Source organism: Daktulosphaira vitifoliae, unplaced genomic scaffold, assembly GCF_025091365.1.
Source record: "Daktulosphaira vitifoliae isolate Bord-2020 unplaced genomic scaffold, ASM2509136v1 Scaffold_1, whole genome shotgun sequence".
Taxonomy (NCBI): domain Eukaryota; kingdom Metazoa; phylum Arthropoda; class Insecta; order Hemiptera; family Phylloxeridae; genus Daktulosphaira; species Daktulosphaira vitifoliae.
The window spans coordinates 45,785,532-45,799,299 of NW_026099572.1; the positions used below are offsets into that span (position 1 = coordinate 45,785,532).

At 23.7% G+C, this 13,768-nt stretch overlaps 3 protein-coding genes across 4 annotated transcripts; 2 read left to right on the top strand and 1 right to left on the bottom strand.

The window, feature by feature from the left end:
• Positions 1–195: 195 nt before the first annotated feature.
• Positions 196–6,318, top strand: LOC126899166 (protein kinase C and casein kinase substrate in neurons protein 1). Of its 2 annotated transcripts, XM_050673769.1 has the most exons (9): positions 199–633; positions 3,015–3,393; positions 3,565–3,753; positions 3,818–4,044; positions 4,364–4,484; positions 4,651–4,764; positions 4,933–5,060; positions 5,361–5,539; positions 5,814–6,312. In XM_050673769.1, the coding sequence occupies exons 2-9, from the start codon at positions 3,031–3,033 to the stop codon at positions 5,921–5,923; spliced, it is 1,431 nt and encodes a 476-aa protein (XP_050529726.1). In that variant the 5' UTR covers positions 199–633; positions 3,015–3,030; the 3' UTR covers positions 5,924–6,312. The 2 variants fall into 2 exon arrangements, with proteins under 2 accessions (XP_050529735.1, XP_050529726.1); XM_050673778.1 differs by lacking the exon at positions 4,651–4,764 and having other exon boundaries at positions 196–633; positions 5,814–6,318.
• Positions 6,319–6,772: 454 nt separating this feature from the next.
• LOC126899194 (peroxisomal membrane protein PEX16) lies at positions 6,773–12,367 on the bottom strand. Its single transcript, XM_050673786.1, has 6 exons — positions 12,121–12,367; positions 11,781–12,048; positions 7,957–8,123; positions 7,801–7,895; positions 7,346–7,449; positions 6,773–7,272 (listed from the first exon to the last, which is right to left on the bottom strand). Exons 1-6 carry the CDS (start codon positions 12,245–12,247, stop codon positions 7,026–7,028), a joined length of 1,008 nt encoding a protein of 335 aa, XP_050529743.1. The 5' UTR covers positions 12,248–12,367; the 3' UTR covers positions 6,773–7,025.
• Positions 8,813–9,965, top strand: LOC126899397 (protein Mpv17). Its single transcript, XM_050674303.1, has 3 exons — positions 8,813–9,196; positions 9,271–9,605; positions 9,673–9,965. The coding sequence occupies exons 1-3, from the start codon at positions 9,124–9,126 to the stop codon at positions 9,829–9,831; spliced, it is 567 nt and encodes a 188-aa protein (XP_050530260.1). The 5' UTR covers positions 8,813–9,123; the 3' UTR covers positions 9,832–9,965.
• Positions 12,368–13,768: the final 1,401 nt, after the last annotated feature.

Sequence of the window (13,768 nt, forward strand, 5' to 3'; positions counted from 1 at the left end):
ACTAGTCTGATGCCGGAAATTTATAATAATTAGGTTACATTATAATACAAGTATTTTCAACTACCTGCCGTAGGTTGAATCAACATTTCAATGTCAGTAATATTGTTAAACGCTAGATATCGTTACGTATATCATTTTGTATGATTCCAACCACTGATTTTCAAGAGTCCACGCATATTCTTCTTTTGCTGCCGTTGCTTGGGCCGCTGATTGCCGTTAGCGTCGATCGTTCAGTGTCGGTATTCGTCGTATGCCCGCTCGATCTGTGTACTGCATTAATTTGTCTACGTGCCTACCTTTTGATATAATTCTCATTAATATTTAATAATTTTATCTGTCTAATAACGAGTTATTTAAAGGGTTTTCCGAATTTTCATTTTGATAGTGCTATTTAAATTTGAACATTTTTATTTACTTTAGATAAATGTAGTAGATATCCCACACCTGTGCCATGTCAATAGTTGATAACAAATTGATAATAAGTGTTGGAACGTCAAATTCTTTCTATTATTTATTATTTTTTTAAGTAGAATAAAATCGTTGATTTATATTCATTATTAAGTGCATATTATAGAATCACTCCGATAACCTTTCAACTTTTAGCTTTTTAAACTACAGGATTTTTTATTACAGGTATTGCTAAATTAATTCAATTACTATTTGTATATTTATATATCAAAAGTACAAATATAGTTTATTTTAGGGCGGGATGAAATTATGTAATTTTATCTTTAGATTGACAGTTTTGATTGCTTAATTTTAATATATCATTAATTATAATTTTATTCTAGTTCGCTATAATTATTTATAAACTATTTTACAAATACTGTTTTACATCATACACATTTTTAAATTATTAATGATCTTTATTCATTCATATTACATGATATACATATTTGTTGGTAATATTTTTATGAATATTAAGGTGTACATATTTATTTTTCTAAAACAACTATACATCTTAATAAATTTTGTTATTATAATTCACTTATTTAATTTTTTTAGATCTTATTCAGTTTTACTATACTTAGTTTTGTATAATAAAAGTGTAATAATAATACTCATAATTTGTTTTTAATATTAATCTATATCTATATATTCACATGTATTAACTTATAGCATTATTTCTAATACAAAATTTCAGAAATAAAATCTATAGAAGTAATTGTCCAAAAAAATTTCTCTAATAAAATTAAACATACATTCAAACAATATTTATTAGTAACCTGTATCTTATAAAAAGAAGATATAAAATATTTCATTTACAATATTATTCAAAACCAATAATATCATCTCAATAAGTAATTTTAAAATATTGAATTTAGCATATTTGTTTGCTTTTGCTAATCATATTTACATAATTCATTATTATTAATATTTTTTAAACAATTTCCGTTTTTGGTTTAATTGAGTATATTATTAAATAACTGATAAAATCAATTTTTATTTTTAAGTATAAATTATAAATGTTAAGGAAAGTCTACAGTAAATTTAAAAAATTTAATTAATTAAGTAAAATGAATATAATACAAAATATAATAAACTAATAAAATAAAATTAATACAAAAACAAAATTATTATATCAATATAGCAATATAATATGGAATAATATATATGTAGTATAGATTAAAAGGGACAGTGTGCCTGAGTGGGTAATGCAGCAGTGCTTGACATGCACTACCTCGGGTTCATAACTATGTCACGGGTGGCTTCACTGATGTCTCACAAGTAAGAATATGGTAATTAGAGTCGTCATCCCTCACTTTGATGATGGGCTAATCTCCTATCCTGGAGTATCAATGGTTAAGAAAAACCTTTCCCTTTGGTGGAGATCGCTATAGATCTTTAATGGGCTTGGGAAGCAAAAAAAAAAGTGTAGATTGAACTTGCTGAACAGTTGTATAATGAATAATTAAATTTACAATAAGTTTTAGTAGTAAAAATATAAGTAGATTTATTACCTACTATATAACATATAATTTTGTTTTGAGTATTAAATAATCAATAAAGCCATAAGTGACTATCTGGTAAACGAACAGAAGACTTACAACTTTTGCCAATTGTAGGGTCTCTTCTAAAACTGTTGAATTTTGTATGAGCTGTTAAATGAATTTAATTGAATAATGGTGTCATACCTACTAAGATGATAATTCTACATTTTTTCTCTATCATTAATTGTATTCTTATTATCATTTATTTATTAAATGAACATTATATTGCTTCAGTTTATTTGTCAAAAAAAATGCTTCTTTTTATTTTTTAATTGGGTGTGGCAAGATGGGTCAAGGACTAAATAATTTGTTTAGCAATTAAATATTTCATAAAAACCTTAATTTTATTTTTTTATGATTTTAGATTTCTTTTTTTTATTTTAAAATATTTAGAATAAAATAGATTAATAATTAAAAAAAACCTAGAATAAGATTTTATCATAAAATCTAGTATTGTACTGAATGATTTCTATTTTACACTCTTCAAAATAAACATATATCAGTAATTGGTTATGTTGGTGTTTATAACATTTAATGAAGTTTTATCTCAAAAATTCAGTAAATGATGTCTCATTAACTATTTAATTTTAGTTATCACATTATATCTATTATGTACTTCAACAAAAATAGATTTTATTGTCATATTAATATTTTTCCAATTATATTTTATTAAATTAATTTTTAACTTGACTAATAGAAATTTTATGTAAGTTAAAGAGTAAATATGTTTTATGTAAGTAAAATAATTAAATAAAAGTTTACTAATTCTATAATAAGTTTTTTTGTACAAAAATATATTCACAGGTATCTTATTGAAAAATGTATTTTTTGATAATTGCAATGATAGAAATAATTTTTTATTTATTTAAATATTAAAAATTATTTATATTATTATAATAGTATAAAAAATTGTTTTCATTTAAAGAAATCTATATTTTTATTTAAATTTCTGTTTAATAAAATGTAAAATGATAGACATTACTTAAAAAAAAGTTATTTTAAATATTAATTCTATTGTTTCAGGTAGTCTAAAAAAAAAATGTCACATCATAGTGATGATAATATGTTAATAGCGAGCAGTGATTCATTTTGGGAACCTGGTAACCACAAGCGTACTACAAAACGCATTGAAGATGGTTATCGATTATGTAATGACCTTATTACTTTAATACAAGAAAGGTCAGATATAGAAAAAGCATATGCGAAAAGTTTAAAAGGCTGGTCAAAAAAATGGAATGAAATTATTGAAAAGGGTCCAGAGTATGGCACAACAGAAGCCGCTTGGAAAGGAGTACTAGTTGAAGCTGATAGACTCTGTGATTTACATTTAAGAGTAAAAGATGATTTGTGTAATGATATTATGCAACAAGTCAAAACATGGCAAAAAGATAATTATCATAAGGTGAAACAAAATTTAACTTGTATACCCATCTTTTAATTACTGATATATTAAACGATAATATACATTTTTTAAAAATTGCATAATATAATTTTAGCATGTTATTGATCTCATTAAATTATATCTTGATAAATAGTTATTAATAGTTCTAAAGAAAATTTGTTTTGGTCGCAGACTGTACTGCATATAAAAGAACGGAAAGAAATGGAAGAGTCTTTCAAAAAAGCTCAAAAACCTTGGTGCAAACTACTAACCAAAGTTAATAAAACAAAAAATGATTATCATATTGCTTGCAAAGCAGAAAAATCTGCATCCAATCAAGAACGAAATGCTTCTGCTGATAGTTCTTTATCTATGGATCAAGTAACATAATTTAATTATTTAATTAAAATTATTAGTAATCCAATTAATAAAACCATTTTTTTAGGTTAAAAAAATGCAAGATCGTGTTGCCAAATCTAAAGAAGAAGTTCAAAAAGCTAAAGAAAAGTATGAAATGGCTTTACAAGAATTAAATGCGTACAATCCAAAATATATGGAAGATATGACAGTTGTGTTTGATCGTTGTCAAGAAACAGAAGCTAGACGATTGCAATTTTTCAAGGACACCTTGTTTACTATTCATAAATGCCTGAATATATCTCAAGATCCAGTGTAAGAATTTTTTTTAAAAGAATTATGTTGTTTTTCTATAAAATTAGCCTAAGTTGGCCACTTTCAAATTTATATCTTAAGCTTCAAATAACTCAAAAATTAATGATCTGGACTACTTTAAATAAAAAGTAACCAATTAACCAACTTTTTGAGTTAACAAATACTTAAAAGTTAATTTTGGAAGTCGCCAAATTTATATTTGTCAGCAAACTTAGCTAATTTTACAGTACATTTGTTTCCCATAAAATACAGGGAAGCAATTGTTACAGGAAAACTAGTAGGGTTTTAATATTAAATTTTGACTTGAACTGTATTTTAGTTTACCACAAATTTATGAAGAATTTTATCATACAATTAACAATGCTGATCATGAAAAAGATTTACGATGGTGGTCAAATAATCATGGAGTAAATATGGCTATGAATTGGCCCATGTTTGAGGTATGTTATGTGCAAATCGAAAAATATTAATTTTGAGTTATGACTGCTAGTTACATATGTATTTATATAGTATTTAGCTTGTTTGCTTTGTGTATAGTTTAAAACTGTAGTTATGTCATAAATCTAATTTGTTTGCATGTATGTTTGCTGTATTGTTTATCTATAGGACTATATCGAAGAATTTAGAGATATTTCCAAAGGCAAACTTAAAGAATCTATTCCAGCTGGTACAATTACATTAATTAATCAGCGATCAGTTGGCGAGGATTTGCATGTAAATGTTAGTTGTCCTTATTTTATTTTATCTAACATTTAGAATCGATTAATATTTGAATTTTTTATAATTTTATTAAATTTAGTTGTGTATGTCATTTAAATTAATTTTACTTAGTATTTAGACAGTGTATAATATTTCTTTTTAAATAAGTGTACAATTTTTGTTTTAAAGGATTTACATATGAATAATCCAAAAGTTAACAGTAAAAAAGTGGCAGCTTCTTTACCACGGGCAAATGGAAATAATCATGAAAAACAATCTCCAGATAAAGTTGATTCTATTAAGAATCATCCAATGACGTAGGTTTCTTTAAAATATTTAAGGGAATATTTTTTTTTTTTAAATGATTCCTTATCATGTCATTTAGATTCCTAATGAAGGGGCCAAGCACTGGGCCTTATATACCTTTGTTTATTGGTAAGATGGGTTACGTGTGTTCCTTTAATTCTGATATCATTTAGAATTTTTAATTTCTTTTTGTAAATAATATTCCTTGTAGTATTTTTGTTTTTTTCATAATTTACTTTATATAAATATCACGTATAATTGACTATTGTGTAAAATAAAATACTAATTATAACAATTTTTTATATTAACAGAAATGGGGCATCAAACAGCCAAACACCCGATTCAAACCCATTTGAAGAGGAGGAATGGGATGAAGAAGAAGGAGTTGGTCCCGATGGTGCGCTTGTGGACAATGGTGAACCCGGTGTACCTGTAAGAGCACTTTATGACTACGAAGGTGCTGAAGCTGATGAACTAAGTTTTAAACAAGGTATAAAATCTTTAATTATCTACATATTTGATTTAATCTAAAGATTTTCTTAAATTTCTAAAAAAATTATGTTATAATTAAAAAAATTTAATATGTATAAATTTGTTTAAATTTTATATTCAATGGTATAATGAGTTAACTACTTAAATTGATAATAATATTTTCTTATTTACTGGAGAGTATAGTATGATTTATTTAACCTAAATATGGTTTTAAAATAAATTTGTATAATATAAATATATTTATATAAATCAACAATATTTTATACTTCTAGGAGACTTATTTGAAAAACTAGAAGATGAAGATGAACAAGGTTGGTGTAAAGGTCGTAAAGAAGGTCGAGTAGGGTTGTATCCTGCAAATTATGTAGAAACTATTTCATAATGAAAAAATATTGAAAGAGTTATGGTTTACATTACTATAAACTACAATATAATTTAAGAACTATTATATGTTATGATATGTTCTTTAACAAAACTGTTGTGATCCAAAAAATTTTTTTTTGGAAGAAAGTTTGTTTTGAACTGATATTTGTTATTCATTATAAAAGTAAAATACTGCATATTGCAAGTATATTATTAAAATATTTTAAGAGACTATAGGTCAAGTATTCAAATTTCAAACAGATATGTTATTTATTTATTTATTTATTCAAAGGCTCCCTTACCTAATAAAACAATGAGAATTTTATTTGTAAATATAATAACAAACATTCTTCTTTTATTGATTATGGTAGATTATTTGTTGTTCAATCTAGTTTTGAAATAATAAAATCGCCTTAATAATAAAATGTACTCTGAATATAATTAAAATAATAACTAATTATAAATATATATACATTATATAATAATCATTTAAAAGGAGCATAAATTATAATTTATTCAATAAATTACCTTTATGAAGGTTTTAAAAAACTAATTAAGTAAATTTTATTTTATTCTACAAAAAAAATGTCAGGGATTTTCAATTTATATTATTATGAATTTAATTAAAATTGTTGTTCTATAAGCCAATTTGTTAATTATGTTTCTTTTGTATAATTTATACTAAAAATTTTTGTGCTTTCCATTAAATAAACAATTTAAATCGTAAAAATGTTAATTATAAGTATAATTTATTGCCATTAGATTGTACAAAATAACTGTTAATTATTTATATTTCTTTATAAATATATATATGTTTTGTAAATAAATTATTAATAATGTGAAATAAAATTAGAACTCAATTCCAATATAATTCATGAATGTTTTGTTTTTATTTTAATCAAAAAAAAGATAAAATATTAATTAAAATTTTTTTATCCCATTATTAACGAAATAATTCTGTAATAACCATTTGACCATTTAATTATAACATAATATAAAAATTAATCCAAAATTTACAATATACCAAAAAAGTAAAAAAAAACAAAATATCAATAATTTAACACTAGACCCTTGCTTTAATTGTACATATAAATTAAATAAGTATCATATTATTTTAGATTTTAACATGACCAAAGGTAAAAATATGTCTCTTGCCATGTTTTTAAATAATCGAGGAATGGTCTCATTAAAGGTCCTACCAATGGAACATTGATCACAAACCAATGTAAAAATGCTCTCATGTGTTTTTCAGAATAATTTTCAAAGAATGGAGACCTTACTAAGTATAATGCTAAATTTAAAGTTCGTTTTGATAACACTAAACGTTGCTGAGGAGTTAAATTCTTTGCGGTTTTTAACCTCTGCAAGCTTAAAATAAAAATAAGCATTTGTTACAAAAATATCATAATTTCTTTATAAATTTAAAAATGTAAAAATTTACCTAATATATTCTATAGTCAATGAAATTAGCCATGGTTTCCATGATTTTTGGCCAAAAATGTATAAACTACTCAAATGTACTATTGGTTTCATTATAAACATGGTCTAGAAAAAATAATGAAATTTATTTACAAAGAAAAAATATTTATAATTATGGATTTAAAACTATATTTATGTAATAATTAGCTTATAATTAAGGTTTGCAAAAAAAAATTAAGGTAATATAATTTAAATAATATAAAAATTGAACCTTTTAATAACATCAAAATAGATTTTTCAGTTCTTAAACACCATTCATAAAATTTTCTGCTATTCATTAATCAATTAAATTTTTTAAATAACATAACGTAATGATTTTTTGAAAAAAAAAAATTGATATTAATAAACCATATTTATCAAAAGATTTTTAGCTTAATTTCCCCAAAAAAAGTTTTATACTTAGAAACATCAAATTACCTCAGCTACAAGAAGTCTATCGCTTAAATGCCCACTATTACTATTCATTGGAACTCTTGGTGGAGCTTTCCATGTACGGCGATTAATAGGTGGAGCTGAATAATAATTAAAAATAATTAGAAAAAAACATATATATTGTCAAGGAGTGCATACAACCATTGTCTAATTTTCGAATTGTTCGCCCAGATGGTAATGTTATGACTCCGTTTTCCAAGAAGTCATTTTGATTCATATGTACTGATTTTCTATTTAAAGGCTGTATGGGAGGTGATTCCAATATATGAAGTTTATAGAAATGTAATAAATATAATCTAGCTAGAGTTCTGAAATAAATTTATTAGTAAATAAATATTGATCTAAACTTAATTTAAAATTAATCAATTGACTTTTAAATTCACCATTTTTTTTTTTTTTTTATCTGGTTAAATACGATGAATCAATACATATATAGTTTTATATAAATATTAAATATTGAAAATTTATTAGGTTAATGAATATTCATTTTAATTTTAATAAAAAATCAGTTTATAGTGAAACAGTTTCAGCACTTAAATGTAAATATTTAATACTATTAACCCATTAGAAACTTAATTATCAATTTTACAAAATATTTCTATTTTAATTGAAATTTAAATACAATTCTACCAAAATAAAATTCTGTTGTTGAATGAGCGATTGCTAACATTTTAAGTGGCTAATGAAATCAATTTTTTATGAAATTCCCCAAATAATTGATGTAGAACTATTTTATACTAATTTAAACCAAGTTATCATAATCCAAGTTCAAAGTATAGATCAAGGTATTATTTGAAACCTATTTTACATAAAAGACTGACATGTGTACAATCTTTTTTTCCCCCAAAATTGTCATCGAAAAATAATAATCTAACTATTAAATTATTATTAACGAAATTAACGGAGTATTTTAGTGTATTTTAATCACTCTGTATATAGATAAGTGATAAGATGCGGCGTCTGTTGCATAAAATATCTTACAGATAACACAAAAAGAATCAACTGGTACTTATAAAAAAAAAGTACAAATAATAATATCACTGAATGTACGTAACACTGTAACATGTATCAAAATTGTCAAATGAATCAAGTCAATAAGTACCCATTCGTTAGTTAGACGGTGACCCGCCTTTCAAACACGTTCATATCAAGAGTGACATTGAACCTGAAAACATACTATTTCATACGAATCTTACCTTATTAATATTGATTAAACTTAATGATAACCATAAAAATATTGTAACGAAAGTGAAAACTAGTGAATAAGAATACTTTTTATTGTTATTTTACTATCAATAATTTATTAATATGGCATCATTTTTTAAATTTTATAGACATTACAGTCAAAATTATCCAATAAGAACCAATTTGGTACAAACTGGTGAGATAAAAAATTTACCTAATTTTAGTTTAACTATACATATTATTTTATTACTTTCTATTTAATTCAATAAGGAATTTTATTTGGTTTGGGTGATGTAACCGCTCAAAGTATAGTGGAAAAGCGTAAAATTAATGAAATAGATTGGTTGCGTACAGTACGATATGCATCTATTGGTTGTGCAGTTGGTCCATCATTAAGCATGTGGTATAGATCATTAGACAGATTTGGAACTAAAACTACTATCCCAATAATAGCCAAAAAAATTTTAACTGATCAATTGATTGCATCACCATTAGTAAATGGAAGTATAATGATAATGAGCAGAGTTTTTAGTGGTGATGAATGGCCTCAAATACAACAAAAATTAGAAGACAATTATGTAACAGTTATACTGAACAGTTATATGGTAACATTTATAAAATGTAATAGTATAAATTCTACAATTATTTATTGTTTTCTCTGGTTTTATTTAGCTTTGGCCTGCTGTACAAGCTGTAAATTTCTCAATTGTACCTCAGCAATACAGAGTTTTAACAGTACAAATTGTGTCACTAGCTTGGAATACATACTTATCATATATGAGTGTTGGCAGTGGAGCAAAAACACCTCAAAAAATTTTAAATGAATTATAAAACAAAGTGAATACAAAAATGTTATTTTATTGAAGAATACACTTGATTTTTATTAAATAGTTTATGTTATCTACCAGAAAAAAAAATGAAAAATTTTTTTTTAACAGTTGTTAATAAAATAGTTTATGTATATATTTTTTAAAGTTTGATCAATTTAACCAATACTCAGACTTTTAATTATAATAATTATCCTAGTTTAGTTCTAATAAATGGTTATAATTTTTGATAAAATGATTACTTAGAAAAATGATAAAAGATAAACTCATAACCACGATTTTCAAAGGGAACAAAAAAAATTGTATAACATAAATTCTAGAGGATTTCAATACAGTTCAATTGAAGGAAAATTTAACATTATAACATTCAACACAAAAGGAGTCTACTGAATAAAGAATTGAACTAAATATTTATCACATAGTTAATAATAATCATACACAAAAACAAGAAGTTTCGAATTTTAATATACTATCCCCTTAAAACTCTGCCAGTCGCAAGAGACGACTAATGTTTGTGTTATGTCGGCAGCTGGCGCAAAATTTTGTCAAAAACTATGAGGAGTCCTGAAAAAAAACTTAGGCAGATTGTTCCATCTTGAGTGTATGTAGGGACATAATCTTATCAAGTGGAGGTTTAAGATAAGGGTGGCTGACCCTAAGTAGCTGGAATTAAAGTGAGGAAAAAGAAGATCAAGTTTTAAATATACATTTCCGAATGATCTAATTACCTAAGATAATATTATTTGGTAATCATAAAATGTTATAAGTGAAATTGAAATGGAAATTAAGCTAAAGCATCATACCCCTTTATTTGAGATTTATCTTGCATAAACTGAAAACTAAATTGTATTAAAAGCTACAACTATATTCTCATTATGTGAAATTCTATATAGTTTTATTACAAATTATAACATTTAAAAAAATAATAATTCAAAATATGTATACAATTTTATTTTATATTTTGCAATCATTACTATGCTGGTGAGCACTAGTCAAACAATTAATAATTAGATTGGTGTACCCTAAGAAAATGTTAAATAGAGGATTACCATTGCCTTTAGTAGTAGGGACATAGTATTTACCATTGTTAAAAATTATGTTTCCTAATCCACTCAAAAAATAAGTGACAGTTAGGAGCATCATAAGTGTTCATTTTGTCACACTACCCCTCTATATATACCACAAAGCTTGTAGTCCAAATAAATTCCATAACACAATTAGGCTACACAAAAACCAAAAATTTGACCTAATACAATTAAAATAAAAATTTATTCTATAAAAGGACAACAAAAATTATATACGAAGATGCTATGATTACATAAAATTTATAATTTCAGATTGAAAAATTATAATTAGTTTAACTAATAAAGTATTTACTTATGTGGTAATAAAAAATTAACTAAGAATATTTTTTATCCTAGAGTTATAAACAGTATCATATTAAAATATTATTAAACTATTTTATATTACTATTTAACATAAAATATGAATTAAGTATCAGAAATTCAAGTAAATAAGTTACTTTAATAAGTAATACTAGTCTATTAGCCTGAGCTTGGAATGAACTTAGTTCAATTTTATGATAATAAAATAGTTCAAGAACTAGTTCTTATTTTAAATCAACTTTCCTGGGTTAATTATTAACCATAACTAAATAATGAAAATTTCTTAAGTAGTTTAGCTATCTTAGTTATATAAATAAGTTTTATAAAATATTCAAATAAAATTCACGCAAGTATTTTAATTTTAAGCATATATAGTTATAAGTTGAAATAAAAAAGCTTAATGAACCTTTCAAATTATAAATTTATAATCAACAATTCAATATTAAATTTTAGATAAATAAAAGATTTCAATATAATGTAAATAGTCATTTTTTGAAATCATGAAATTTTTTAATAGAGCTTAAGTTTGTACTCAATTTTAATTTTTATATACATAGTAATTTATTACTTTATTGTTTGTAATAGAACAACAATGATCCACCGTCCTCTGCTACCCCATAATTTGGTTGCAGATACTTCAATAAAGACTTCAATATAATCTATCATGGTCAAAAATCTCTTTATATTTTCATAATGAATATACCCTTTTTTTTCTACACCATTGGAATGAGCTATTTTGTTAGAAGTACTTAGAATAATTTGATCATTAAACATCATCATAAAATTTGACATGGAGTATACAAGTTCAGATAATAAAGTCGAATTGTTGATTCGACCTAAAAAAAAATACATCACAACATTTGAATTAAAAACATTAATAAATATTAATATAAAGTTAAATTAATTACCAGCTAGAAAATATGATATCCATTTTATTGAAGCTTCTAAATCAGTGGTGCGTTCTGGATTTGCACTTACCCAATCCACATAATGTTTGTACAACACTTTAAGTGTTGGGATAGATAAATTTTCCATGTTTAATATAATTTCAACATTTACACATGAAGAAAAAATGTAATAGTAAGTTTTTCATACATACATTTTTTAAGTTAACTTGGCACATTTTGAATTTTCAGTACTGATGTGATAACAATAATAATATAATCATAAATGAATGATAATGATAATAATAATATAGTAATGATAACTCATATTATGAAGGATGACTTACTGACTTAAATCTTGAAAATAGTATTTAGAAAAATAATATAAAATATTTTTTTTCAAATTTTAAACATAATTCAACCAATAAAAAGACTTTATTGATTAATTAATGTATTTGGAATTTTTTTTGACTAAATAGCCACATAATTTAACATTAAGTCATCTCATAAGGGTCAATTTACAGTTACACATAAAATATTATTAAATATATATAATATATTATAATATTAATAAATATTTTTAAATTAAGTACTTAATTATATATATTATATATTATTAATATTAATAAATATTTTTAAATTAAGTACTTAATTGTTCAAAATTTAAGTCAATACTTCAATATCTTTTTCTATTAGTTTTGAATAATGTTTTTGTTGTTATAAAAAGGATAAGTTTTTGATTTTCTATATTTTAACCTGAGGCCTTTTTATAATTAAGTTATACATATTTTTTTATTTGGTAACAGAGATTATTAAAATAATTACACTCTTTTAGTGAAATATTTATATATTTTTTTTATTAGATAGTTTGCCTTAAAAAAAAAATCAGCCGTATATTTTTTGTACACCATTATAATTAACTGATAATATAACGTAGTTATATTCTTTTTGTCTCACTTGTTATATTTTACATGTACTTAGATAAATTATTTAAGCTAAATACGAGTATTATATGATTCCTTTTCAATATTTAAGTTATATTCACAGTAGTTATTACTTAAAAATATACAAAAGAAATTTATACATTAAATTATCCGTTTTAAATAAAAAAAAAAAGATATAATATAATAATGTACTTAATTTTTCCATTTTTAGGACTCAACAATTAATTTTCTCGATTCACACTTATGATCTCAGAAATAATATTGCATGAATAATAAATGTATTAAATTTTAAATCCAAAAAGTAATCTTAAAAGGAGAATACCATTCTATAATTTCTTAAAAGCTTTATATCTAAAAATATGATTGTACATAAAATAGCCTGATGTAACAAAAAACTTAAATACTCCCTCAATTTTTGTTGAGGATAAATAAGCTTACAAGAACAAGACACGTTCGATGACGTTCACAGAAGGATAGATGTTCAACCTCTATAATAAAAATACTTATACAACTCTTAGAGGTACAATTTAAAAAGGATAATAAAAAATTTCCTATGTATTATTCCCCCATATAAAAAATTTTGAATACTGCACTAGACTAGTTTTATGTAACTAAAACCTTAAAAAAAGTTGAAAGTCAATAAAATGAGGTGATTGAGACTTATACATTTTTTGTTACATATTAATTTAATTGTACATTTTAGTTTATCGAGGAAAATTCAGGAGATT

Coding starts and splice junctions, on each gene's coding strand:
- LOC126899166 (XM_050673769.1), top strand. CDS start 3,031: ATGTCACATCATAGTGATGATAATATGTTAATAGCGAGCAGTGATTCA. Junction 3,394..3,564: donor AAAAAGATAATTATCATAAG/GTGAAACAAAAT, acceptor TTTTGGTCGCAG/ACTGTACTGCATATAAAAGA. Junction 4,045..4,363: donor AATATATCTCAAGATCCAGT/GTAAGAATTTTT, acceptor ACTGTATTTTAG/TTTACCACAAATTTATGAAG.
- LOC126899397 (XM_050674303.1), top strand. CDS start 9,124: ATGGCATCATTTTTTAAATTTTATAGACATTACAGTCAAAATTATCCA. Junction 9,197..9,270: donor AACCAATTTGGTACAAACTG/GTGAGATAAAAA, acceptor TAATTCAATAAG/GAATTTTATTTGGTTTGGGT. Junction 9,606..9,672: donor TTATACTGAACAGTTATATG/GTAACATTTATA, acceptor GGTTTTATTTAG/CTTTGGCCTGCTGTACAAGC.
- LOC126899194 (XM_050673786.1), bottom strand. CDS start 12,247: ATGGAAAATTTATCTATCCCAACACTTAAAGTGTTGTACAAACATTAT. Junction 7,450..7,800: donor ATAGACTTCTTGTAGCTGAG/GTAATTTGATGT, acceptor TATTTTTTCTAG/ACCATGTTTATAATGAAACC. Junction 7,273..7,345: donor TTGACTATAGAATATATTAG/GTAAATTTTTAC, acceptor TTTTATTTTAAG/CTTGCAGAGGTTAAAAACCG.